This window comes from Oryzias melastigma, linkage group LG21 (assembly GCF_002922805.2).
Source record: "Oryzias melastigma strain HK-1 linkage group LG21, ASM292280v2, whole genome shotgun sequence".
NCBI lineage: Eukaryota > Metazoa > Chordata > Actinopteri > Beloniformes > Adrianichthyidae > Oryzias > Oryzias melastigma.
This window is the reverse complement of record NC_050532.1, coordinates 11,147,115-11,163,808: the sequence shown is the minus strand read 5'-3', so window position 1 is coordinate 11,163,808 and position 16,694 is coordinate 11,147,115. Positions and strand designations below refer to the sequence as shown.

General features: G+C 40.2%; 2 protein-coding genes across 2 annotated transcripts; one reads left to right on the top strand and one right to left on the bottom strand.

The window, feature by feature from the left end:
- The first annotated feature begins 536 nt into the window (after positions 1-536).
- stk17b (serine/threonine kinase 17b (apoptosis-inducing)) lies at positions 537-11,536 on the top strand. Its single transcript, XM_024286959.2, has 7 exons — positions 537-1,111; positions 3,789-4,001; positions 4,879-5,017; positions 5,673-5,799; positions 8,457-8,505; positions 8,603-8,782; positions 8,924-11,536. Exons 1-7 carry the CDS (start codon positions 990-992, stop codon positions 9,156-9,158), a joined length of 1,065 nt encoding a protein of 354 aa, XP_024142727.1. The 5' UTR covers positions 537-989; the 3' UTR covers positions 9,159-11,536.
- A 920-nt stretch (positions 11,537-12,456) lies between these two features.
- lg21h2orf69 (linkage group 21 C2orf69 homolog) lies at positions 12,457-14,999 on the bottom strand. Its single transcript, XM_024286960.2, has 2 exons — positions 14,776-14,999; positions 12,457-12,934 (listed from the first exon to the last, which is right to left on the bottom strand). The coding sequence occupies exons 1-2, from the start codon at positions 14,997-14,999 to the stop codon at positions 12,457-12,459; spliced, it is 702 nt and encodes a 233-aa protein (XP_024142728.2).
- Between the last annotated feature and the right edge of the window lie 1,695 nt (positions 15,000-16,694).

Here is a 16,694-nt window from a genome sequence, read left to right as displayed (position 1 = left end):
TGTAAAAAGTAAATTTGGAGATAAAAAAAATGTTAACTTCAACCTAAAGGGTTTTTCTCATGATGGACAATTAGGTTTAAAATTACTGAGGGTTTATTTATTCAAATTGCTATGAATCAGCAGATGAAAAATTCCACCTAAAAAAGTTTGTAGGTGTGATGTAGAAAATGTCTAAAAACAGCATAATGATGATTAATGATCACTGAGAACAATTTTACAATACATCAAGATGAGTGGAGGGTAACTTTTAAGTCCAAATGACTAGTTTATAGTGAAAAGTTGCAGTTTTACATTACAGATTGATGCATAGTTCTAGCTGTCCTCCAGGTTTATTTATTTTTTATTAATTCATGCACATTTTGGTATCGTCAAATATTTATCGACATGAATACCTAAAAGTGACAAGTTGAAAAATGTATTTATTTACTGTGAAAGTGCTTCATTTGATTCATAGTATTTTCAACATGGCAAGGGTAAAGCCATGAAAACTGTATCCAGAGTTCAAATCAACTTTGGCACGTTTTCTTCCAGTGCGCATGCGCCAATGCTGTGACGTGTCGGCTGGCTGGACCGTGTCAAACAGAGAAGGATGTAAAAATGATTAAAAACGCCGCGGATGCATTTACTAAGCTAAGTTGTGGTAGGCCAAAGCGGCAGATAGAGTAACGTAGTCCTTAGAGGTGATACGTGACTTATAATTTATCGTCTGGTTGGTACTTTTTAGTTAGGCAGCGGAAAAGTTTATTTGAATCACTTTTGAACCCGCGACACTGTCGTTGAGCTAACTTTTTTTTTTAGCGACGCTCGCGCTCAAGCTAGCAACCAGAGTCGGTGAAGCAGCAGAGCTAGACTTCACGGGAGTATGATCGTATCCGTCGATGCGAAACGGGTTAACTTTACGTCGAGGTGAATTCTTTTATTTAGTTTTGAATTTAGCTCAGCAACCGAGCGGGTAGTTGGCTGCAGCGCGAAAAAAATAAAATACAAATATGTCGCGGAGGCGATTGGACAGTCGCTGTGGACTCTCCGCCGGACTGCTGGGAGAAAGTCAGACTCCAGTCCACACGGAACCGATGGAGAGTGTTTATGAAGTCACCGGGGAGCTGGGAAGGTGAGTAGAACTGGCTTCTGTTACCACATACTGATCTCGGTATCAACAATTCACGGACACGCGCATTGAAATGAGTGTCAGTCTGTGCATTATTGATTTAACTCGATCAATAACTGCCTCTAAAAGGACAATTAATATAGTTTGTTTTAATTAAATATCTACAACAAAATGATAATTTTTGATATCGTTAAACTTTCTGTATTGATGTAAAAAAAAAAAAAAAGTTCTGAACTTTGGACTTTAATACACAACCTTTGCTTGTGCCAAGAGGCTGATCTTTTCATGGCACACCAGACTTGTTGTCATGTGTTTGGAAGTTTGTATCAGCCATGGCAACCCGCAAAGACAGATGATCTTATCCCAGAGCGCTCAGGTGTGTCTAAACTAAAGGGATGTGTCACAAAGATCTAGTGTTGTGTATTTGGAGGAAGGAAACACACTCATGTTGCTTTGTGAAAGAAGAAGTTGTGCTCATAGATTTGTTTGCAACACCTTAAAAGGGGAAGTCACAAAGCAAAACATTAGTGTTTTTCTATCAGCAAGGCTACTCAGAGCTTTTTAATTTAATTTTTTATTTGGTTGAATCATTTGTCTAAAGATATGTGTGGAAAATTGACAATAATGTTCAAGAATCCCATCCTGCTAATGTGATTGCTGTTATTACATTTACGTAATTTCTGAGATACTTGTTTTGCTAGGCAACTACTTTACCAGAAAGGGGAAGAGCTAAAAAAACTTCACCTAGTGTCATACTGTATGTTGAGGCATGCTGGTACAGGAATTAGCGAGGTAAACAGAAAGTATTCACACTGAAAAACAAAAAATACACCCCTAAAAAAAAAGCATTTTGTCTTTTGTTTAAGTGTAATAAATCTTTCGGGGATGGCTGGTGTTTAAATAATAGTATGACATTTAAGGAAGATTTTTATAAACATGCAATGTAATTTTTTACCATAATTTTAAAGCACAACATTGTAATAGAATTGTGGCATCTCTATAGTTGTTATAGTCTGTTTTATTTGAATTGAAACAAATGCTGTACGAAAATGTCACTGATTACAAGTCCGGGTGGTGCGACAAAGGAGGTGTCTGACACCATTGTTGCACTGTTTAAAAGAGGTTTGTCTGGGTTGAGCAGGCTCCGCTTTTACTGTTTTTTTTTTGCCAAGCACTGGTTGAGAACCCTTCACAGCCTTCTGGAAAATGCCTAAACCATCTGCATAAAATAGCAACTGAAAACCAAAAGATTTTCCTGTGAGGAGAATTTCAGTCTGCTTGTCTGTGCAGCTGGTTTAAAGACCTAATCCAATGAAAATGGGGTTTTTCATATGTTCTTGTGGCGTTTCTCTCTTCATGGAGGACATTTGTGAAAAAAAAATAGGCTTAAAATTATATTTCGGAGTATTTATTTTTTGTCAAATCATTGTGAATCTGGAGCAGACAAAAAATCCAGTTGGAAAAAGCTTGTGGGTTTGAACCTACAGCTGCAAACCACACGCTCCGATCCGTTACATACTGGTGCATCCACTTGCAGACAAATAGATCCGTATACGTCTTTGTTTTGCTCTTCTGAGCTGGAATCTGGCTCCAAACTGTATGGCTAGATGTCTCCAGTATTGCTTGCCATTTTTGTTGCACCGGTAATAAGGGTGTAGTGGAAAATCAATTTGGGGATATATTGTGATATTTCATACTGTATTGATTTAAATGGCTGACAAGATGATAATTAATTAATTAATTTTGAGCATCTTTCAGTGTCTTACTTTTATTTTCCATCTAAACCTTCGACCGCTAGTTGGTAGCACAGTGCACTGCACTTTGAGCAGCTCTACACCAGACCAGATCAAGAGGATCTTGTAAGAACCAGCTTGTGTTAAATGTTCAGTCTCATTGGTTCAGTCAGCCTCGTGTATTTGTTTGTATGAAACATGTACTGCTTAGTATGACTTAGGTTTTTTTCCCCAAGTCATATTCTTGGAAAAAAAAAGGGAAAAATTGTTCCGGTATAGCTTCGAGATATATTGCGATATGTATCGTATAACAAGACATGTATTGCAATACATATCATATCACCAGATTCTTGCCCCTAACCCGTAATGTTAGGTTGGGGTTGTGAGGAGTTGTAAACTAGCGGGATAGCATGTTAATCTATGGATTATAGGAAGTAAGGCGAACAGTCCCGCCCACAACTTGGCGAATTTCAAATGAACTAGTGCCGCAGTGCAGAAACTATGTCCTAGAAAACATCACTAGTTATTTTTGGTTTAAAACTTGTCATTAATAATCCTGATTAAAATATCACTAGGAAAGCTTTTAAAACAGATCAGAAGATGATTGGAGTATGACTTGATGCTTAGAATTATCAGCCTGATAGAATGCTAAAAGAGCAACATATTATTCATCATGATATTCAAATCTTTGCCATAAAGACCTAATATCTTAGTCATGACATTTAAATGCTTGGGTTATTCAAACAACTGTCAAAAAATAAGGCACTGAGCTATGAGAAATGAGTTTACACTAGATAATTATCAGATATAACACAAGTGTTTCTGTCAATGTTTAAGAATTCTCTGGGAAAATTGTACTTTTTTAATTCTAGACTTTTTATTGTTTAAAGAGGCATAATCAACATCATTCTGAAACCACCTTGACTTTATCTTTTTGCTTTTGTCAGGGGGAAATTTGCTGTAGTGAAGCGCTGTGTGGAGAAGGCCACAGGGAAAGTGTTTGCTGCCAAGTTCCTGCGAAAGAGGAGGAGAGGTCGTGATTGCCGGGCTGAAGTAATCCACGAGATGGCTGTCCTGGAGCTGGCTCGCAATAACGCCCGGGTGGTCAACCTACACGGCGCTCACGAGACGGATCACGACATCGTCCTAATACTCGAATAGTGAGTTCATGACACATTGCATTCTTTTACTGTGTGGTTGTTTGTTTTTCTCCCCCCTACATATGTGATGTATTGCTGCATACATTCAAGCCTTTGTTCTTTTTAACACCCTGACTAAATGTTTGTGCCCGAATCGTGCCAGTCCTGTAAATACATGCATGGGGCAAAGTCCTGTTTGTCCACTTCAAGGAGCTTTCACGATAACGAGTTATTTTTAATGTAAAGACAAACATACCGTTTGTCATAACAGGTTTATCAAGATTTGCTTGGAGCACATATTGCTTATTTGGAGCAAGTGCATAGCCTGAACTTGAACTGCATATTTAGATGACAGCATCCTCTTTCTCTAACTGGTTGATGACTTATTAACTACATTGTTAATAAAATAATGCATTCTAATTATCTTGTTTCCTGGTCAAATTATTAGCACGTATGTTTAGATCTGAAAGAAACTTGCTCTTATTTTTTAACCACACCTTTGATTCTTGCTAAAGAAAAAAAAAAGTTCCTCCTCTGAGCTTTGATATGAGGAAAAACTCGCAAGCCTGTACAAGACATCTGAGAATGTATGTGAGATCTAGATCAGAATGATCTTTGTGTTGAAACGTCGCTTGGATCTAGAGTTGGAAAGCAGGAAGGAGGTCTTTTCTGGAACTTTTAGCCAAAACATGTGAGACCAAACTGCAGACCCTCCAGCTATGGGCTCTGAAACCACCAGAACAATCCAAAAATAAACTGTTCCTTAGTTTTTATGTAGAAAGTTCATATTGATAAGGCAGCTGCAGAGGACCCTGTTTCTCAAAACTGTTTTTTATGGCAAATTTTAGATTTCTAATCTGTTTGATTCTATATTTATTTGTATTTTCTTTTTATCCAGTGCTGCCGGTGGTGAGATATTTGATCTCTGTGTGTCAGAGGAGATGCTCCCGGAGGCTCAGATCACCCGGCTGATCTGGCAGACTTTGGAAGGAGTTCACAACCTCCATCAGAATAGCCTCGTCCACTTGGACCTAAAGGTTTCCTGCTCACACACTAAATCAGCTGCATGAACGTAGTAGCTACACGCAGTTCTCGATGCTCAGTTTTTCTAGAATATCAAGACCTCATGTTAGCATCTCGGTGACATTCTAGATCAGGGATAGGCAACTGTAGGCCTCGAGGGCCGCATTCCTGCATGTTTTCCAACATACTCTGCTCTGACATGTTCTAGTTGACTGGACACACCTGAACCAGGTGATCAGTCATGAGCAGGGCTTGGATATCTGGAAATCATGCAGACACTGCGGCCCTCAAGGCCTGGAGTTGCATATCTCTGTTCTTAATCAAAAATTTAGTTATGGGTTAAAAAAAAAGAAATGTAAACCAAATATGGTAAGAAAAAAAAATAGACAAAACGGTGACTAAAATTGACATTTTTAAGCGGCAAGATTTCAACATCAGATATACATCATGATCTGGAGCACTGACTCAGAAGATCGGTTACTGCAAAACAAACACACAACTAGTTCGCTGGCAATTATGTAATAGATATGTTTATACAGCATTAAATAGATGTTAACTGCTTTAATGTAATGCTGTTACAAGTGTAAATGATGTTTTAAACCAAAAGTTTTCCCTTGTTTTTTACTTTGAAACCATGTGTCCTGTGTTTTCTCTTTCTGCCCGTCTCAGCCTCAGAATATCCTCCTTACCAGCCAGCTGCCTCCAGGAGACATAAAGATTGTGGACTTTGGTCTGGCACGCAGACTGGGTGCGGTTGGAGAGCTCAGAGAGATTCTTGGCACACCTGAGTATGTGGGTAAGATGGCTTTTCTGAAGCAGACATCACATCGGGAAAATCTTTTTCTTTCTTTTTATTTTCACGGATCAATGTCAGGGAAGGAATTTCCTCGTGACAGTTCTGTGTTTATTTATCTGTCTGTGTAGACTCTCGTTAATCCAGGTTAATTCCATCCAAGTAGTGGGTAAAAAAACAGTCAACTGGACTTTGTTTCGCTTTTTTTATTGAAGACGTGACACCTCATTCCTTGCCTATAGAATGAGCGGTCATGTGTGGAACGCCTTCTTCCCAGAAACATAAAAACCAGCTTCCTTAACACTGTATGTTAGAGTTAAGAAAGCCCATCGGAGAAGAGATGAAAACATAAACCAAGTCCAGTTGACTACTTTTTTACCCACCACTTTGATTTGTATTTTGTACTTAAGTATAAAAAGTTAATTTATAAAGGACGTTTTGTACAATAAATCATAAAGTACAGTACTTTTTTATGGAAAAAAGGAGACATCCAAGTTTTCTAAATCCTTCAATCATCATATGTTATAAAAAACAAATCAAGAAAATCTTTGTGGAAATGTAGGAGAGCTAGCATATGCTGGCATCAAAAACATGAAGAAACCAGCGCAGACAGAAGTAATATAATAGTTGCCACAGTAAATGATCTAACCTGATCCTCCTTTTCCTCCTTACTAACACAAACCACCCTCACGCCCTCCTTCACTACATCCATGAACCTTCCTTTTGATTTTCCTTGAGCCTTTTTCCTGGTAGCTCCTATCTTTCCCTTAACCGCCATAATCCTGGTCTCTCCTCTCGACGTGTCCAAACCATCTCAGTTCGCATTTATGTAACATTATTTTATCCTCTGACGTCTTCATTCCTGATCATATCCATCTTTCCAAATAGAGCCTCCACATCTCCATCTCTGCTACTTCATAGCTGCTCTCGCCACAGTTTTTGACTCCTTTTACCTTGATTCTTGCTGTCCCTCTGTCATCTCACATCCCACCTGAAACCTTCCTCCACCCATTTCAACTTGCTCCTTTACCTCTCCTCCACATTGTTGACCTTATCTACTTACAGTCCTCCATGTCTTCATCTCTGATAACTTCACCATTCCACTGAAGTTCCTCTCATTTACAGACACTCTCTCTTGACTTTCATTCCTTTCCAAACCTCCACCTCTCTGGATGTTCTCCACCTGCTTCCTGCTCTCACTACAGATCACAATGTCATCAGCAAACGTCACGATCCACTGAGATTCCTGTCTAACCTTGTCTATTCATCTCCACTACAAATGAGAAGGAGCTCAAAGCTGATCCTTGGTGCACCTCCACCTGCACCGTGAACTCCTCTGTCACACTTGTGGAACATCTCACCTGTCTTACAGCTGTTATACATGTCCTGCTCACCCCAGAATACTTGATTCAAAACCACAGCTCCTCTCTATTCTCTGTCATTGGATTTATTTTGCTCTTCAAAGACACGATCCAACACGAGCATCCTCAAAGCAGGTTTTGCATATGTGGTTTTCTTCTTTGGCATGAAGCCAATAATGTTGCTTCATGACAGATGAGTCATTGTTTTTGACTCATCAGCTGTAGTCCTCTGTAGTTTCCACTATTTTGTTTGTCTTCCTTCTTCTCCATTACTCCGATTTCCCCACACTGTCCAAGATCTTCTTGAACAATCCAGTCAGAAACTCGACCGTCACCTCTCCTAGACACTTTGAGGCCTCCAGGACTAACTTTCTTTCTACTCTTCAATGTCTTCCTCACTTCTCTTCCACAGCCACCTCTTCTACTCTGTGCTCTCTAACAAAGTTCTACTTCTATCATTCCATCACACTTGTGAAACTTGGTAACACATTTCCATTCCTGTCCTTGATCATTCCAACCGTCTGCAGATTCTCTGTTTCGAAATCTCTGCAATCCCAACCCTTTCCTGCAAACGCTCTCCTGAACTTTTTAACTTTTTAATCCACCTCCAATTCTCCTTATCTGCTTTCCTCGTTCCAGATGACAAACGAAGTACCTTCCTCCCTGTTTCCCTGATCTCTGTAGCTTTCCAGTCATCTAGATGGGAGCTAGATCTTCCAAAGCCTGTCTTCATCTTCCTTCAGAAGTTCTCCTTCTCTTCTACCTCACATCCTACCTGGAGGTCATAACCACTGACATCACACCTTCACCCTCTAGCTTCAGACTCATCCCCCATGTGACATTTTCTTTGCCTACAGAACATTTGAGCAATCTTTATCATTCAGGATCACTTCTATTCTGTTAATCTTTCCAAGATTAAAAAAACATGAACCTGCCCCAATTTTAAAAACCGTGCTCTCTTTCCATCCAATTTCTTAAACACACAGAATTTATCTTTTTCCCCAGCTTTTCCCTATCTCCCTCTTTCTGCCTACAAACAAAACCTCCTTTTTTTCATTCTTTTACCAACAGCAGTCCAATTTCCACCAACACCCTGTGGGTCAACAGCACAAGTGGTGTGACTTATTTAGTACAAAAGTTCTGTTTGTCTGACGCTTTTCCTGGCACAACCTTTGCCTGAATTTCGAACCGGCAGACAAAACCACTGGATTGTACCCCCTTGTGGTGGCATTAACCTGAACCTCATTAGTGGTTAAACAAACATTTATCAAAATTGATTTTCTTTTCCTTTATGTGCAGCTCCAGAGGTCCTTAACTACGAGCCAATCACAACAGCCACCGACATGTGGTGAGTCCATCCCATCCAAACCAACGTCTGAAAAAGTTTAACTTTACAGCATTAATATGTTGCAAAATTAACATACATTTATATCAATACACCTCAGGAGTGTGGGGGTTATAGCTTACATGCTGGTGACTGGTGAGTCTCCATTTGCTGCCGATGACAAGCAGGAGACGTACCTGAACGTGTCCCAGGTGAATGTGGACTACAGCAAGGAGGCCTTCTCCAAGGTGTCTGAGCTGGCGGTGGACTTCATCCAGAAGCTGCTGGTTAAAGCACCCGAGTGAGTAACAGAAACCCTGCTTCCCCACACATGCAAATCATCATAAAAACAAAAAGATTTTTTTAGTGCGAGGTTTTCCTGAATTGACCACATACTAGGATGTTGAGCTCTGCACTGATGGGTGTCTGATGTTGATCACAGGGACCGGCCCACTGCTGCAGAGTGCATGACTCACCCCTGGCTGTGGCAGCAGATCTCCCTGAGCCCAGAGCCCATGATCACCCGCCCACTTCGAGAGAGGAGCTGTGGCACCAAGTGGGCCGCCCCACTAGAAGACCCCGAAGACAAGGAGAACATTTTGGAGTCACCCCACTCACATGCAAAGAAGTTCCGCTTCGACGAGGACACGCCAGCCTCCGGCGAGGGTGACTTTTGACAACATACCAGAAAAAAAAATAAACGATGGAGGAAGGGATTGAGTTAAGGCAGGGATGTCCACTGCTTTCTTTGTGCTTTTAAATGGTTTTAAGCTCCAGTTTTCTGCCACCCCACAACTCTTCAGATGTTATCCTAATTAATGAATTGATCACTCAAACCAAAGATAGCAGTTTTGTATTTTCAACAAACCCCGCCTGGGGAAACGTGAACGCTGTACAGTATGTCTCAATAATTGCAGTATATTTAATCTAAAGTATTTAATTCCTCGATGGGATCTGTTTTCACACGACTCCATAATGTTGTCCCTGTTCTTATGAAGGCTAGTTTAGTATTTCTAGTGAAATCTGTGCAATACTAGTGCATTTACAATGTTTGTCGGAATGCGGGAAGCGTCGCCGCCTCTCGTCCCTGTTTAGCTGCACTTGTGCTTCAGCAGAAATGTCTGAATTCTAGAACAGCATCTCTGCTATGAGGAAGTGTGATTGAAGAGTCTTTGGCGCTGGAAACAAAAACACTCGTCAAGACTTTGAGGTTTGTAAAATGTGTAACTTCACCAGCAGTTACTTACAGGTATACATTCCTTTAAAGATTTGTTTTTTTTATTGTGTAATGAAACTACATTTCCCTTAAATATGCACTAGATGATTTAAGTGTAGCTCAAAGTCCTAAATCTTTATGTAGTGCCCAGTAATTGAAGAGAAAAGCTTCTAAACGTAGTGTTGATCTAGTGTTTTCCCCCTAAGTCATAAAGAAAGTGAGGATCCGGTTTTGGTATTCTGAACAAGACTTCTGTGAAAACTGTAGTTCACATTCCTCTCCCACATTAGCTCAACACGTCAGGTTCCTCTTTGACAAGAGGTGGAGAAACTCCACTTTAGCACTTACTTCGTAAAGTTGAATCGACGAACGGAAGCGGAGCTGTTTTTTTCTGAAAGTCTGTTGCGACTTGTCCGCGGTATGTCTCAGCCTTTCGCCAAAGCCATTCAGCTAAAGCTGCTCCAGTCCTCCTGGGTCAGGGTGCCTGAAGTTCCTGTTGTTTTCATCTCAGGGTGTGCTGCTCACTCTCATTTTCTTTTGTATTCTTAATGTTATTCTTAGAGGCGTGTTATTTATGTGCTGGATGTATATTTTTATGTAAATATTGTGTCTTAAAAGGAAGTGCCAAGATAAAGAAGGGGGGTTGGCAGATGTAATTTAAATCTAGATGATGTCGAGGCTGCAGGGAAAGATCGGTAAAGGTTTTGGAATGTTGAAGGATTGCTTTTGAGTTATTACTGGGAAGTAAATTAAATGTGGAATTTGACATGAGTTAGGTGGAAGGAAGATGATTAAGACGAAAGAACTAGAAATGTCGGTTTTGAATGAAGGATTTGAATGAATCGTTTCAGCTATTCGTTCAGTCCTAATGGGTTAGAATTAAGTTGGTCATGAGGAAGTTGGAAAGGGTTAAAGGTGATGGGTTGTGGACAGAACCACTGGTGAGTGTGAGGCGTTGAGACCCAGAATTTGCTGTTTTCCGCTGAAAACGCTGGCAGCTCCGATCGCTCCTGACCTCCAGCAACATTCCTTGTTTCGTGCCGAGGTGCCAAAGCAAGTGGGACCACATTGTGTTTGTTGTTTTCGTCACCGTCGAGGACAAAAGCATTGTGTTTGGAGGCAAATGCTCTCATCTTCATGCCGTCATCCTACAGAACTGGAAGACCGCTCTGTGCGAGTCACTAAATGAGGGAGCTGCAGAATCTCTTCCTGTAATTGTGGAGTTTATTTAGCTACTGCGTAAGAAAGAGGCTTGAATCTTGGTAAATAATTTTGCAGACTCTTGTTTTGTGAAATACCTCTTCAAACGGCGTCTTTATTCCAGGCGTAAGCTCTTTGCTCTGGCAGCAAAAAACTGTAAAATATTCCAAACAGGTCGAAGAGCGGGCGTTTGACGCAGATTCCTTAAAGGGTGGCTGCTGCCCGTCACGTGAACGTGAGTTGGAGGGGGTTTTATGTGCAGCTTTTTGTACGTATTTCCATCAGCGGGCTGCTCTGTGGCCTCCGTGTGTGTCTGTGAGCGCTCATTGTCCGAGCGCGAGGCGCTTTCAGCCCGCACTCGTCCTGGGGAAGTAGAGCGCCGCTGATGTCACACAGCATTCCTGTTTGAGCGCAGTGACACTGAAGCCTACTGTATGCTAGAGTCAAAACAAGCACAAGCAAAGAAATATTTAAGAGATGTACCTTTATTTTGCATTTTAAATATTTTTAAATGTATGAGCGTTCTGATTGAGTTTGTAATAGATTGAAAAGAGAATTTGTATACTGATCAACTGCAGGCTAATACGTAGACATCACAAAGTGAACTGGAAAAGCTCATTAAAGGTAATAGAGAAACAGCTTTATGTCTTGTTCTGTCTTTAATTTGCTACCACAAACTGCACTTCATATAGCAGATCACTCACATGAGCAACAAGCAAAGAGGATGGAATGATCTTGAAGTTACATTCAACACAAAATATGAAGCTTAGAGGGATCATACAGATTAGCATACATGCTGCCAGCAGCTGTTCTTCATGAAGCAACTCATTTCACAACATCAAGAGTCACATTATACATGATTCTGCATCACCATCAGGAAATACTGATGTTCTCAACAGCTTTTTTCAGTAGCAACATGCTAACACCCCTTACTAAAAAAGGGGATCTAATCGCTTTGGTTTAAACAGTCTTGCACACATTTGCATGAAAATATGCAAATCAAGGCAGTTAACTAACAGATGAAGACATTTCTTTACAAATATTCAGTCTGATGATAATAAAAAAATGTTTTTGTTAAAGAAAATTATGCTGCTACATTTCAGACTGAAGATTTAGTTTGAATTTTTAATGTTCACAGGCTAAACTGTTTATAAATCAAATTCACAATAAATTTATGCTAATTTTGTTTTAAAATTAGGGAAAAAAGCTCAATTTCCATCAAGCGAGTTCATGTGAAAATCTTGGAAAAGTAGATTTATGGAACATATTTCCTCTAATAATTTCCTCTCAATTAAATTTTAATAAAGAATTTTACTACTAAATTATTTAAAAAAATGTTTTCAAAGCAAACATTTAGGTTTGTCTCAGTGTTATTTAATGGAAGATAATCCGTGCTGGATTAGTCATCTGTCAAACTGGATTATCTGAATTCCATCTGCTGTGAGGACATTTAGCATTAAAACAAAACATATTTTACTAATGATCTGAGCCCTTAAAGCGCTGAAAACAGCCAGTAAGACATACGATCTGCTCCAACGATGGACTGCATTACATGAAACTCAAAACTCCAGGATGACCCTGAAATGGTTCTCGATGGACGGCGGGGCGTCTTCAAAGTGCAGCTTGTTACTGGGACACGCCCCGAACTCCTCCAGAGTTTTGATGAACCGTCTGTGCTCCCGGCCCATCCAGGCCCGCATGGGATCACACACCTCGTAGGGGGTCACGTGGGCGTGAACGGACACTCCGCTGGCGGCGAGCTCCTTCAGCACCTGCTTGTCCGTCACCCAGGTTTCGCTTCCTCCCGGGTGGCCCCCGTCCAGCCAGTACATGTCGGAGATGTGCTTGATGAAGGCCGACATGCGTGGGTCTAAAAGGGCTCCAGGCAGCTCGTACACCATCTGGTTCAGGACCACGCAGCCTTTGCTGAAACCCACCAGAATCAAGGAGAAGTCTGTGGGGATGCTGTCGACGCCTCCTGTTGGCTGGAGGGGGTCGGGCAGCTTGACTCGCCTCATGCCATTGCTCAAGAGGGCCCTGAAGTCACAAACGCCCAGACTCACTTTAGACTCACATCTAAACATGACCACACATTTAAATGCTGCAGGTTAGGATGTCATCTATAGAGACCCACTCCAATCATCTTTTGATCTATTGGAAAACCTTTCCCAGTGGTATTAGGCTATATATATATATATATATTTGTTTAGCTAAATCAAAAGGAAAACAGTGGAGCTGGGTATTGATAATAATTTCCAAAATTGATTTGATTCCAGATTTATTTATTTCTTCCAATTCTTTCGATCCAATCAATTCAAAATGATTTAGTAAAATTTTGAATGTACACAGTTTGCACATTTAGACACATTTGTTTAGAAATACATTAATAATCTGCTATATGTTTTGAATATACTTATATTAATCTTAAACAGTTCAAATACTGTAAAATGTATTAGTTAAATAATGAGATTGTTAATAGCAATAGTGTTACATGGTTCCTCAGAAGGAGAAGTTCTAACAAAAATGTTCAGATCACTGACATAAACATTGTTCTGCTTCTCCTGGAGGGCGTTTCAGTTTGGCCACTAGGAGGAGCTCATGCTATAGCAGTACACTTTTTTCAAGAAGAATGAGTAAAACACTGAGCTTTAGACCACAAATGGTTACTTAAAAAGATGTTTCCTTAAAAGACTTTCCTTAAAAGACTTGAAAAATTCATACATGTAAGTATATAATTATGTTCCTTTAGTTAGCAATGTATGAGCGTTAGCATTAGTCATTCTATGGGAAATTCAATTAATTATTAGCATCAAGCTAGCAGACTCTAGCTTTGTGTGCTAGATCAATCTCTATTTTTATGGATCGATTATTGATCTATTTGGCTTAGATCGATTCAACCCAGCCCTAGAAAACAAAGACGTACATGGATCTATTTATCTGCAAGTGGATGCATCAGAATGGAGCCAAATGTGGTCTGTAAATTGTACATCATTGCTACAAGTTTTGCCAACTGCATTTTTTCATCTGCTCCTGATTCACAACATTTTAAATGAAGGAAAATACTCAAATACAGATTTAATCTTAATTTCCTATATAAATGTCCTCTATTATGATAAAAATGCTACAAGAACACATTCATTTTCATTGGAGTGGGTCTTTAACACCTGAGGTGTCACCCACCAGTGACCCTTATACACAAAATCTTTAACATTCTATAACTTTTCAACCATTAAAATGATCAACGTAATTCCAGCTGATTCTGAAGAAAAAAAGCAGCTTGTGCTGCTTTTTTTCTTCAGAATCTGCTGGAATTACATCAATCGTGTTAACTATTAAAAAATTACAGTAAATCAAAGAACATAAAAAACTGGAGCTCTGGTGTTCAAGCGGTTAATACCTTGTTTCCACTACGCGGTTCAGTCCAGACCGGCCCACTTCTGGCCAGTTTAGAACGGTTTGCAAAATTCAAGTGAGCGTTTCCCTTGAGTGTTGGACCGTCAAAGCTAATGTGGAGTTACGACTACAGCGGTTCTCTATTTTCGCGGATTCTGCGTGTCTCCGGTCACCATGAATAAAGGGGGAATATTGAATGCAAAGAATTGAATTTTCTTTTCCAAGAACATGGGAAAAGCACTGATTGGACGCTTGCTGTTGCGCCAATCAATGGATTTTATCGTGTGATGACAGTATCTCCCCCCTAATAGGTCCGTTCCATTTTGCTATGGACGTACAACCAACGGGGGACCAAAAATGCTATGCCAAATAGATCCAATTTATAATGGAAATGCTCAGAATATAATACCGGTCCGGTTCAGTGTGGTCTGCTCAGTGGAAACGGGACATAAGAGGTAAGAAGAAAAAAAAAAGCATTTCACGACCTGAGGTGACTGAAAGCTCCGATGTCAGCCGCATACGGGGAGTGCTCAGGGGCCCCGAACATGTTGCTCTCCACAAAGTTGCAGTAGCAGCTGAACTTGTGCAAGTACATGCGGGACGCTCTCACCACCCAAATGTGGCTGTCGGGGAAGCGCCGCGCCAGGATGAGGGCGACCTGCTCCAGACTCCAGGACAGCCACTGCGCTCCTTCAGGCTGCAGAGCCATTTCCTCTTGGAAGTTCTGCACACAGAGAGGGGGTGGAGATGAGCAACTTAAGGCTTAGAATTCAAAATGCAACAAGCTCAGTGACAATGCAAAAAAATGTGTCTTTATGGTTTTCTCTGCGCTGCTGTTGCGTTTGAACGTGTGAGAAACAGGTTTCTTTAAGAGGGTAACAAGTTAAAAAAAAAGAAAAGAAAAACAGCAGATCTCTGACCCACTTAATTAGTTTCATCCACAGTGTCTTCTAAAAGCGCCGTTAGGCTGCACACAATGACCTTATTCATTTTGTTTACAAGCAAACGTCACTGTCAGAGCATCCTCGGCAGACAAAGGACTCCTGGGAAATACCAGAACACCGTGGCAACGTTGACACTTGTCTGCAAACTTGCCTAATGAACTGCAGACGAGGACACTGAGCAAATGCCTGCATTGAGTAAACGGACGGGGAAGCTGCAGCGCCGGGAGAAATTAGGACACTTTCTGGACTGTTGGAAGATACGACAAACGTGAAAGAAACAAGTGAGGCTGAATCAAAGTATCACTATGAGCTGCCAAGAACAGATAAAACAAAGGAAAAAACCCAAAGTCATCGCATTTCATGACCTCACATGGAGAGAATATATATTTTTTTTTTAATCTTATACCACCTCTAGCCAACCCGAGCAACCAAATCAGTATATATGGATCAGAATTTCCCAGAATAAAGGAGAAACATTTAAGTCACTCCATCAATCATGAGTAGATGTACTCGCCGTGAACATCCACTACAGATTTAATCCACAGGGCTGTTATTGGCATCGTTTTAATCTGCAAGTCGTACCAGCTGCAGTTAATCTGCAGAGAATAAATCTGAGCTGATTCTTTCAGCATCTATGTGCCAGATTATAATGTCAACCTCTACAAAAAAAGAAAAAAAATCCACCCGTTTCCCCGTCTTTGTCTCATTGGTTTTCATCATTTGAAGTTCTGTGAGCATCTGCTCCAGATCCCAGAGGGCGGAGAACACAGAGCAGAGAGGAACGGTTGATCTTTGGCTAAATGCAAGAAAGTGTATATTCATTTAGATTTTGGGACGGTCTGCTGTTGTGCTAGGAGTCAGGTTTCAGACTGGACATGAGCAGAATGAATAAATAAAAGTGAGGTTCCTGCATTTTAACAAAACGGAGCAGGTTCTAGTTCATGAATATGAATCGGCTTCAGAAGATTTAGTTTGTTAAGCTCCAGTTTCAAAGTTTAATAACATACAACAAGACATTTTGCTGTTTTTATATTTTCCTTTCCCCTAATAAAAAAAAACACTTATCTTTTTAATTTATAGTTTAGATCCATACATTTGAAAAATGTAAAGACTATTCAGCACCTCTGTGAACTTTTGCTTAACTTTAATAAGGAAATCTAACTGCTAGCTAGACAATACAGAAAATACTGAACCTTTACTTCAAATTGTATTGTTGTGAATTATGAAGGATATGATAAATATGAAAACTGATTTCTAAATATGACCGTTTTTGATTAGCAGCTTTAATTATGAACATTTTTTCCTCTTTTTTTTTTTTTTGCAAACACAGTTGTTGTGCATTTTGAGGTTGTCTTGTGTGCCCTCTAGTGGAATCCTCCTTGAATAAGTATTGAATCAGGCTGTAGGTTCACCCAGTTACCAATATATGCATTTGTGTAAATCACAGTCATGGAAGAGAG